Raw genomic sequence first — 12,037 nt, 5'->3', positions numbered from 1 at the left:
AGCATTGCGCGATATTCACCTGTCCTCGTTCCACCGCCAGGCGCTGCTCCGTCTTCAGCCGTCTCTGCCTGTGACTGCTCAGGTCAGAGGGCGCAATGACTTAGTGTGCACCGGAAGACAGAGCGGCGCGCAGCGGTGGAACAGGGAAGGTGAATACTGCAAGTTCCGGGGGCCTGAGCGACGAGAGGTGAGTATGTGATTTTTTTTTAAATTTATTTTTATCGCAGCATATGGGGCATAATCTATGGAACATCTTATGGGGCCATAACCAACCTTTATACAGCATTGTGTGGGGCAAATGTTTCTTATGGAGCCATTATTAACCTTTGGTCGCGCCCCATATGATACTGCACAATCAGCGACATTGGCGCGGGATCTAATGTTAAAAATAATAATAAAAAAAAAATCATTATATACTCACCTTCCGGATCCAGCCCAGGCCTTTCCCGCTCCTCGCGATGCTCCGATGACCGGTCCATGCAGCATTGCGGTCTCACGAGATGATGACGTAGCGGTCTCGCGAGACCGCTACGTCATCTTCTTGTGAGACGCAATGCGCTCTTGGGACCGGAGCGTCACGAGGAGCATCGGTAAACACCTCGGCTGGATCCGGGGGCCGACAGAAGGTGTGTACAACTATTTTTTATTTTAATTCTTTTTTTAACAGAGATATGGTGCCCACATTGCTATATACTACGTGGGCTGTGTTAGATACTGCGTGGGCTGTTATATACTACATATCTGTGCTATATACTACGTGGCTGGGCAATATACTACCAGGGTCGGCTCCAGGTTTTTGAGGGCCCGGGGCGAAAGAGTCTCAGTGGGCCCCCCTCTTTAACACACATCACGATTCATGATGCACAGATACAGCAGAGAAATATAGCACAGCCAAGTAGCGTATAACACAGCCCACGTAGTATATAACACCGCCCACGTAGTATATAACACAGCCCACGTAGTATATAGCACAGCCCACGTAGTATATAGCACAGCCCACGTAGTATATAGCACAGCCCACGTAGTATATAGCACAGCCCACGTAGTATATAGCACAGCCCACGTAGTATATAGCACAGCCCACGTAGTATATAGCACAGCCCACGTAGTATATAGCACAGCCCACGTAGTATATAGCACAGCCCACGTAGTATATAGCCCAGCCACGTATGTAACAGGTTAAAAAAGACTTAAAATAAAAAATAAACATATACTCACCCTCCGAGGGCCCCTTGTAGTCCTGACGCCTTTGTGCGGTGCACGCGGCAGCTTCCGGTCCCAGGGTTGGTATGAGCGCAGGACTTGTGATGACGTCGCGGTCACATGACTGTGACGTCATGGAAGGTCCTTCTCGCATAGCATCCTTTGTACCGGAACCTGCCGCTTGCACTGATGAGGACAACGCGACATCGGAGGGTGAGAATAACCTTTTTTTTTTTCTCTTCTTATTATTATTTGTAACATTAGATTTTTTTACTATTGATGCTGCATACGCAGCATCAATAGTAAAAAGTTGGTCACACAGGGTTAATAGCAGTGTAACCGGAGTGCGTTACACCGCGGCATAACGTGGTCCATTAACGCTGCTATTAATCCTGTGTGAGGGCTGACTGGAGGGGAGTACGGAGCGGGCACTGACTGACTGCAGGGAGCAAGGAGCAGCCATGTTGCCGCCGGACTGTGCCCACGACCAATCAGCGACTTGGATTTACATGAGACAGAGGCCGCGACCAATGAATATCTGTGACTGAAAGAGACAGACAGAAAGACGGAAGTGTTAGACAATTATATAGTAGATGTATGTATGTATGTATATATATATGTATGTATGAGTGTGTGTGTATGTATATATATATATATATATATATATATATATATATATATATATATATATATATATATATATATATATATATATATATACACTCCTTAATAAGCTCTTTTCCAATTGTTACATTTACTTAGCTTTCAACATAATAATGCGGGAGCAATGGTGGAACACCAAAACTATGACACACTTGTCAGTTCTTGAATGCAGAATATGGCGTTATCACAAAAATACCTGATCAGCAATAGGGGATTAATTTTTGTTTAAATCATGTTTATTGAGTGGAGCAAGAAGAATAAAAGTAAACGATACAATCTAGTATATCAGCAGGATACCAGGTAAAATTACATGTTAGTCAAGAAATGCATTACAACAACATCATGTATCTTGCACTTAACATTCTGAAAAATAATACTACTGATTGGTATTATAATATGTTGACAATAAAGAACAATTGAAGTGATTGATAACCTATATTAATTCTCATTGTGATTATTCAATAATCATAATACATATTCAAGCTAAAGGAGGGGTGGAAGACAAACAAAGAGATTAGGATAAGGAAGAGAATGGGGGGTAGAAAGAAGAGGAGAGGATTGGGTAGGGTAATGGGGTAGGTTGGGGAAAGGTGTGGCTATCATCCCATCCTATCGGTCAGGACGCGGACTAATGGATGATCTAGTGGTAAACGAGAGCGAGTCATGCACTACATCAGGTTTCAGAAATCCAGAGATCCAGGTCAGGGGTTTCCCTGAAAGCTATCCAGGGGGCCCATGTGATATAGGTTTTATCTACATTGCCTAGAGATTGATTTATTAACTGCTCCATCCTATAGATGTCATTGAGTTCCGCTACAAACTCCGCACGTGAGAGAAATTTTTCTTGTTTCCAAAAGCGTGGAATCAAGTTCCTAACCGCAGTAAGAAAGTGTCTGAGGATGCTCTTTTTATATCGAGAAATCGACAAATCACATAGGGATAGTAATGCTATGTATGGAGAGGGTTGGATCTGAGTAATAGACATCTTGTTATGGAGCTCGAATATAGCCAACCAAAGGGCTTTTATGGGGGGGCAATCCCACCAAATGTGCATATAAGAGCCAGTCTCCTTTAAGCATCTCCAACAAGTGTCAGGAGTAGTGGGGAACACAGTATGTACCATAGAAGGACATCTATACCATCTTGTCAAGATCTTGTAGCTCCTCTCCTGTGATACCGCGCATAATGACGATCTAAGCGTGAAGAGAATAATTTTTTCTCTATCCTCAGGCGGTAATGGCCTTCCTAGGTCACCCTCCCACTTCGAGAAGAATACTGGTGATCCCTGCAGTGGAGCCCTTCCCCCCTGGAAGATTTTATATAGCAGCGAGACAGTATGATCTGGAGGGCTTGTTGATGTGCAAAGCGTCTCAAAAGGAGTTAGCGGTCTGCCAATATTGGTTTGTTTAGAGATTGCGTAAATAAAACTTTTGAGTTGTTCATAGAAAAACCAATCAGCAGAGGGTGCTTCCTCCTCCGGAAATAATTCCTGGAGGGATTTCATCCTAGTCTCATTTAGATAGTCATGGAGAATGGGTTTGGAATCTTTTCTCTTGTTTAAATACATCTCTCTTTTTAGCCCCGCAGGAAAGGCAGGGTTGTCGTAGATTGGGATCAAAGGTCCTGGGAGAGTTGTGATCTTAAGGTCTGAGCTTTTATTTTTAATGAGAAGCGATAAGTTTCGTGTAAGGAAGGGTAGATAGGCACCTGGCCCCGATCTACCCCCGGACCAGAGAATAACCTGAGAGTCACAGCCATTCAGATCATTTTCTAGCTTTACCCATTTTTTACTATTTATGTTGTGATAGAGGTCCAGTATACATGTTCCTAATGAGGCGTAACTATAGACCGCAAGATCTGGGAGGCCCAGACCACCTGTCAGCTTTGATCTGCTTAGTAACGTGTAGGAAATGCGTGCCCGATTATGAGACCATATGAACCGAGTGATTATTTGTTTAAGGCGAGAAAAGAAGGAAGCTGGCAAGTATAGAGGTATTGTTTGGAAAAGGTATAAAAGGCGCGGTAAGAGGTCCATTTTAATTGCGTTGATCCTGCCTAGCCAAGACAGCTGGAGCCTATGCCATTTTTCTAAATCTAGGTTAACCTTTTGTAGGGCTGTTGTAAAATTGGTCTCAAACAATTTAGATGTCTGGCTGGTAATCTTAACGCCTAAGTAGGTGATGGAGTCAAAGCGCCATTTAAATGGAAAGGTGGTCTTTAGTTGTTCGACCAAGGGGAGTTGTAATGAGATGTTTAAGATTTCGGATTTGTGGGAGTTCATTTTGAAATTACTTAGGAGGCCGAATTTGTGCAGTTCCGAGATAATGCTTGGTAGGCTCGTAGATGGAGACGTGATATATAGCAGAATATCGTCTGCAAAAAGTGCTATCTTGTGTTCTTCAGAGCGCAGTTTTATCCCTTTGATTGAGGGGTTATTTCTCAATGCCACGGCCAAATGCTCCATTGTTAGTATATATAAGAGGGGAGAGAGTGGGCACCCCTGCCTTGTACCATTTCTGACCGGAAACACATTTGAAAGTGCGCCGTTGGCCTTGACCTGGGCACTAGGAGAGGTATATAGAGCAGAAATCCTGCGCATCATATTTTCTTTTAAGCCAATTTCCTCCAGGGTTTGGAAGATGAATTCCCAATGAACCCGGTCAAAAGCTTTTTCAGCGTCAATTGACATGATACACAGGGGATCCCCCTCCCTGCCCGCTCTGTCGAGTAGAGAAATAGTTCTGATTGTGTTGTCTCTCGCCCTGGGACGAATCCTACCTGGTCTTGATTTATTAGTTTAGGTAAGAGGGGGCATAATCTATTTGCTAACATTTTAGCATATATTTTAATATCAACGTTTATCAAAGAAATCGGCCGATAATTATTACATGTAGAAAGATCTTTACCAGGTTTGGGAAGCACTGTGATGTGGGCGGCGAGTGATTGTGCAGGGAAAGAACCTCCCGAAGAGACAAAATTACAGGCCTCCAGAAACAATGGGCATAGTGGTGCATTGAATGATTTATAGAAGCCCGCTGAGAACCCATCAGGGCCCGGGCTTTTCCCTTGTTTTAGGGCTCTAATGGTTTCGAATACCTCTTCCATAGAGAATTCCCTTTCGAGATCGGCTAAGTCGTCTTCAGGCAATATAGGCAATTTGTGTTCCAGGGGATTATTTTTATTGGAAGAAGGCACCATCCTGCTTGATCCTCAGCCTTGTTTTTGTACTGCAGCTTTGTGAATGTAGTAAGGGGCAGTTCCATTTTTGGGGTCTACTAAGAAAATCAAGAACTTTGGTTGCTACTGATCACTTTTGCCATTAGATTTCATTACAAATGTTGCTTTTACAGGCGCCTTTTTTGCCAACACAATCAATCCTGATGGGGTCTGTGATCGTAAATCACTATGTAGTCATAACGGGCTCGCTGATGAATCCTCAGTTAACTCTTTCTGCAGCCGTTAATACATGTCGTAACCAAAAGGCTATAGAAGGAAGTTGGGCAAAGTTTTTAATGAAATCCAATTGCAAAAATTATTTTTAGCTCCAAATGCAATCAAACAAATTCTCCTCAAAGGTAGACAATAGTGATGAGCGAGTGTACTCGTTGCTTGGGTTTTCCTGAGCACGCTCGGGGGGTCTCCGAGTATTTCTGACTGCTCGGAGATTTAGTTTTCATTGCGGCAGTTGAATGATTTACAGCTACTAGACAGCTTGATTACATGTGGGGATTCCCTAGCAACCAGACAACCCCCACATGTACTCAGGCTGGCTAATAGCTGTAAATCATTCAGCTGCCGTGATGAAAACTAAATCTCCGACCACTAACAAATACTCAGAGACCACCCGAGCGTGCTCGGGAAAATCCGAGCAACGGGTATACTCGCTCATCACTAGTAGACAACACATGTATTTTTTTCCCCACAGTATCGGTGATCATTCTTTCCTCTCCCTATCTCAATGACTCTGTAATATTCACTGTCTGTACGTCTTTGGTGGTAATCTGTGTCCTTTCATGTGCTCAGATACTTAAGTTATGGATCTGGCCCCAAACGGTTCCCTCTGGCTGACGTCTTACAGTACGCTCTAGAGTTTGCATCCAGCAAACCGGTCTGCACTTCCCCTGTGGAGGATATTGATACAAGTGCCCCCCCTAGTGGTTCTGTGGCCTCACAGCCCATGCAAAGGTAAGGTCTCTATCACAAACATCACATTTCTTTATGGTCTTCCTGTTCAGTAATATCTTACAGTAAACTTCTGAGACGGATGAAGTTTGATTCCAGTTGCAATAAACTTTGTGCCAGTCCTTATTGGTGGAGGTCATACATTCTTTTTGCTTATCCTGAGTAAGGCTGGATTGCCCATCACTCTGCTGGAGATTCTTGGTGAATTGGCCTCCTTCTTTGTTTATTTATACCTGGTAGCATGGTATTTGTGACCTTAATGGGGCATTTCCATCCTCATCTGGAGGTGAACCCTGTGGATGATGACGCATCTACAGATGCCTACCACGACACGCGTGCCATCTCTTTAGTATTGGGCACTTGTATGATACTTGCTGATCGTGCACACTTGGTATAGTCTCAATGTCATCAAGGATTCTTAGTCCCCAATTCGGAAGTGAGCAATACCACAAAACCCCTTTAATATTGTGGCTAAAAGTAACACTGGAGCGATGGTCTAAAGTTTCAAGCGGTTTACAGGACTCAAAATAGGCTTAGGCCACATTCACACGTTCCTTTTTATCCTGCGGGTTCTCCCGCAGCGGATTTGATAAATCTGCAGGGCAAACCTGCTGCGGTTATCTCTGCGGTTTGTCCTGCGGGTTCCGCTGCGGGATTTACCCCTACTATTGATGCTGCATATGCAGCAATATGCAGCATCAATAGTAGTGTTAAAAATAATAAAATCATGATGATATACTCACCCTCCGATGTCCCGATCTCCTCGGCGCTGCAGGCGGCGGTCCGGTTCCAAAGATGCTTTGCGACCAGGACCTTCGGTGACGTCACGGTCATGTGACCGCGACGTCACCGCAGGTCCTGGTAGCATAGCAAACCTGAGACCGGACGGCCGCGTGCAGCGCTGAGACTTCAGAGGTGAGTATAACATGATTTTTTATTTTAATTCTTTTTTTTAATACAAATATGGTTCCCGGGGCCTGGAGGAGACTCTCCTCTCCTCCACCCCGGGTATAACCCGCACATTATCCGCATTACTTCCCGCATGGTGGGCACAGCCCCATGCGGGAAGTAAGCGGATCAATGCATTTCTATGGGTGCAGAATCGCTTCGATTCTGCACAAAGAAGTGACATGGTCCTTCTTTTTTTCCGCAGCAAATCAGCGCGGTTTTTTTCGGGTTTTTCCGCATCATGTGCACTGCGGTTTCTGTTTTCCATAGGGTAACATTGTACTGTACCCTGCATGGAAAACGGCTGCGGACCCGCAGCGGCAAAATCGCCGCGGTTCCGCAGTAAAAACCGCATAGTGTGAACATGGCCTTAGGGTTGCTTAATCTGTTATTGGTGAATATCACAGAGCTTAGACCTCCACCAGCAGGGGCGTAACTATAGTGAGTGCACTTGTACCCCAGGTCTTAAGCCTACGGAGGCCAAAAGGTCCATTTGGCGCACATAATAAAATGACCAAAGCTATTAAAGACATCTGAAAGGTTAGGGCCCTATGGGAGATTTCCTTGGGGCCCACAAGCTTTGTTAGAACACTGATCACCAGTGGGAGTTTCTGACATGCATATATTGCATCAAGATATGTTGTAGGACCCCAGAGGTGTTTTCTGTGCTGATAATACGCGCACAAGCTGTATTATCAGAAGGAGACGTTTTTTGTTCTCTGTTCTGGTTAATACAAACGTCCTAAGTGACTCATATATATACACTGCTCAAAAAAATAAGGGAACACTTAAACAACAGAATATAACTCCAAGTAACTCAAACTTCTGTGAAATCAAACTGTCCACTTAGGAAGCAACACTGATTGACAATCAATTTCACATGCTGTTGTGCAAATGGAATAGACAACAGATGGAAATTATTGGCAATTATCAAGACACCCTCAATAAAGGAGTGGTTCTGCAGGTGGGGACCACAGACCACATCTCAGTACCAATGCTTTCTGGCTGATGTTTTGGTCACTTTTGAATGTTGGTTGTGCTTTCACACTCGTGGTAGCATGAGACACTCTACAACCCACACAAGTGGCTCAGGTAACGCAGCTCATCCAGGATGGCACATCAATGCGAGCTGTGGCGAGAAGGTTTGCTGTGTCTCTCAGCGTAGTGTCCAGAGGTGCTACCAGGAGACAGGCCAGTACAACAGGAGATGTGGAGGGGGCCGTAGAAGGGCAAAAACCCAGCAGCAGGAGCGCTACCTCAGCCTTTGTGCAAGGAGGAACAGGAGGAGCACTGCCAGAGCCCTGCAAAATGGTCTCCAGCAGGCCACAATGTGCATGTGTCTGCACAAATGGTTAGAAACCGACCCCATGAGGATGGTGTGAGTGCCCGACGTCCACAGATGAGGGTTGTGCTCACAGCTCAACACCGTGCAGGACGCTTGGTATTTGCCACAGAACACCAGGATTGGCAAATTCGCCACTGGCGCCCTGTGCTCTTTACAGATGAAAGCAGGTTCACACTGAGCACATGTGACAGACGTGACAGAGTCTGGAGATGCTGTGGAGAACGATCTGCTGCCTGCAACATCCTTCAGCATGACCAGTTTGGCAGTGGGTCAGTAATGGAGTGGGGTCGCATTTTTTTGGAAAGCCGCACAGCCCTCCATGTGCACACCAGAGGTAGCCTGACTGCCATTAGGTACCGAGATGAAATCCTCAGACCCCTCGTGAGACCATATGCTGGCACGGTTGGCCCTGGGTTCCTCCTAATGCAGGACAATGCCAGGCCTCATGTGGCTGGAGTGTGTCAGCAGTTCCTGCAAGATGAAGGCATTGAAGCTATGGACTGTCCCGCCCGTTCCCCAGACCTGAATCCGATTGAACACATCATGGACATCATGTCTCGCACCATCCACCAATGTCACGTTGCACCACAGACTGTCCAGGAGTTGGCGGATGCTTTAGTCCAGGTCTGGGAGGAAATCACTCAGGAGACCATCCACCGCCTCATCAGGAGCATGCCCAGGCATTGTAGGAAGGTCATACAGGCACGTGGAGGCCACACACACACTACTGAGCATCATTTCCTTGTCTTGAGGCATTTCCACTGAAGTTGGATCAGCCTGTAATTTGATTTTCCACTTTGATTTTGAGTATCGTTCCAAATCCAGACCTCCATTGGTTAATAAATTTGATTTCCATTGATGATTTTTGTGTTATTTTGTTGTCAGCACATTTAACTTTGTGCAGAACAAAGTATTCAATGAGAATATTTCATTTATTCGTATCTACGATGTGTTATCTGAGTGTTCCCTTTTTTTTGAGCAGTGTGTATTGAGACAAACCACCTACTATGACCTTACTGTTGCTTTCACGATTGAAGTGTATTAAACCCCTCTATTACATCAGTGCCTGAATTGTATGCCAAGCTGGATTATTGGCAGTCCATCATCATCTTGTATAGTTTGTAGTAGCAATTGGGCGCTCTGTATCTATGGGATCACTCACTACTGTGAGAATCTGTGTGCAAATGAGACAGGCACTAGGCTGCGCAATATTATTATTCTCCCCTGATGAATCAAATCGCTCTTGATGAAATGCGTCAGGAGTGAAAGCTGGTAAATTTTTGGACTAAGGGTAACATATAGGATGACTGCCTTCCCCTAATCTGAGGATTGTTGTTTTCGGACAGCTTGGGTGGTCTGCTAATATTTGTTGCGATTCTTCCATATTTATCTTATATTCCACCATGTGTTGACAATTTAGGGCTTGGAATACAGACAATTTTTTTTTTTTTTTTTTTTTTTTAATATGCTCTTGAATGGGAAGTTTAAAAGATTGAATTAATTTCTCTTTTACCTACTTAAATGCTGGCTTCCATACTCTGTAATTAACCATTTGCACCTTTCCAGCACAATGGAACATCAGGGGTCATCTTCATCCGGTGAGACACAAGCCAGCCAGCGCACTGTCATTCACAAACCTTTCACGCAGTCCAGAATCCCTCCGGATTTACCTATGCACCCTGCACCGCGGAACATAACTGACGAGGAGCTGACCGTATTAGAGGGCTGTTTGCATCGATGGAGGACAGAAGTGGAAACTGATACGAGAGGTATGAAGGCCTTTACATTAACAAATATCATAGGCCAAATATACAAGCCACAGTGGTTAGATCACTAGTCGAGGGCTGCTTTCAAGGAAAATGAAGGTCTATCAAATAAGATGGATTTTTTTTCTGACCAAGTCTATTTTCTTTAACCCATAAGTGACGACATCGCAATCCAACCGCTACTTATTTATCTGGCAAGAGTATTCAACCCTCTAAAAAATAATTTCAGTGTGATATGAATGATAACGCCATGTACGATTGCGGCCAACTGCTCATTCATTCTCCAGCTGATGTGCCCAAGCGGGTTAGGAGGGTTTCCCCGGGGTGGGCAGCACGTCGGTCCTGTGGATGGACTCTATTTCTTCATACTCTCTAACATAATCTGCTCTGCTACATATCACAGGATTGTTTCATGATGGTAAACTATGTGCACTAGTAACATTGCAAACTTACTGCAGGTACCTTATTTATTGTGGTTTTTCACAGTAATAACACTGGGGAACAATTTGAAAAACAATTTCTGTTGAGTTAGGTTTTTGAGCTGATTTATACTAAAATTGGCATGCTGATTCCAAAAATGTAGTCAGTTTTTTTCTAGCACGTCAAGTTTTTTCTCCACAACTTACCTGCCAGAGAAGCACAATTGCACTGATATCTGTAATAAGACTTGTTATCTGATTACAATTCGACTCATATAGAGCTACGTGGCAACTTGTAAGAGTAGTCACAACTGAGACAGTGTGGTGAGAGGTGTGTGCAGCTCCCAATACGTCATAATTATCAATATCTTTACACAAAAAATGTATCATAGTAGGAATAAATAGGATTTGTGATAGCTTTTCTCTTTACATTGGGCGCTTAGTTGTAATTTATATATCTTTTATGATTTTTTTCTTTGTTAGTTTTCAAAGCTTGTAACTTTCCATCTCAGTGTTTTATTTACATATATACATATTTCCTTTGTTTCAGATCATGTCTGCTCCTTCTTCCTCTCGTCGTAAATGCCTATTTGTACTATTTAAAAAAAAAAAAAAAAAAAAAAAACACTTTTTAGGTACAGTAGTTTACATATTTTTGAGAAGACAAAAATCCTATAGTTCAAAAATTTGACGTGATAGAGAAAAACTGAGATCATTTCTGGATTCAGCATCCAAAAATTAGTTAAAAACAGTTGTCTGACCTAACTTCTAAAAAATTGTGTTCCCCAGTGTAATCTGCCTTCATTATGACCTGTAAATCTGCCTTTATTTATTCTGCATTCACCTTGTGTTTTCAGACTTGCAGGACAGCATAGGTAGAATACACCGGACCATAGAACTTATGTATTCAGACAAGATGATGACACAAGTAAGTTATAATTTCCAGCAGAGCAATATATACGTGTGCACCTGTAGCCAGCTACATAACCACAAGCCCTAAACCACTTTTTATAGCCCACAGTGTAATATTTTGTCTAGAGTGAATTGTTATGTCAGAGACATCTTGCCTTGGTCTGTGGTCTGAGCTGAGCAGTAAAGAGGTCATCTTCTTAACGGGAACCTGACGCCAGGTTTTCCCATTCTAAACTAAAGCCACCACCTTTATCTGCTCTCTTAGCCCCTTTCACACATCAGTTTTTTGCCGTCAGTCGCAATCCGTTGGCTTGACGGATCTGTTGCAGATTGTGAAAAACTGATGTGACAGATTTGTTTTTTCGATGGATCCGACTAGCAGATATGGCTAATTGGATCCTAAATAAATCGGAGCATGCTCAGTTAAAACAGAATCCATCGCCGGATTCCGTCATTTGACGGATCCGGCACCATAGGCTTCCATTCTAGCAAAGGACGGATGATGACGACGGATCCGTCGCTGTCCGATTTTTCAACGTACACAAAAAACATTACTTTGTCCGTTGTCTCTGGCCACCGGATAAACAATTTTTTATTTA

The 12,037-nt window shown here is 43.7% G+C and overlaps 1 protein-coding gene across 6 annotated transcripts in view; it reads left to right on the top strand.

Annotated features, from left to right (window-relative positions):
* Positions 1 to 12,037, top strand: part of USP25 (ubiquitin specific peptidase 25) — a 115,278-nt gene that overhangs the window by 58,317 nt on the left and 44,924 nt on the right. For all 6 annotated transcript variants that reach the window (XM_069760893.1, XM_069760897.1, XM_069760898.1 and 3 more), the window contains 3 exons: positions 5,890 to 6,051; positions 9,908 to 10,110; positions 11,384 to 11,454. In XM_069760893.1, coding sequence (XP_069616994.1) covers positions 5,890 to 6,051; positions 9,908 to 10,110; positions 11,384 to 11,454 — 436 coding nt within the window. The remainder of the gene's footprint in view (positions 1 to 5,889; positions 6,052 to 9,907; positions 10,111 to 11,383; positions 11,455 to 12,037) is intronic.

Source organism: Ranitomeya imitator, chromosome 3 (genome assembly GCF_032444005.1).
Source record: "Ranitomeya imitator isolate aRanImi1 chromosome 3, aRanImi1.pri, whole genome shotgun sequence".
Taxonomy (NCBI): Eukaryota; Metazoa; Chordata; class Amphibia; order Anura; family Dendrobatidae; genus Ranitomeya; species Ranitomeya imitator.
This window is presented reverse-complemented; position numbering and strand designations above follow the sequence as displayed.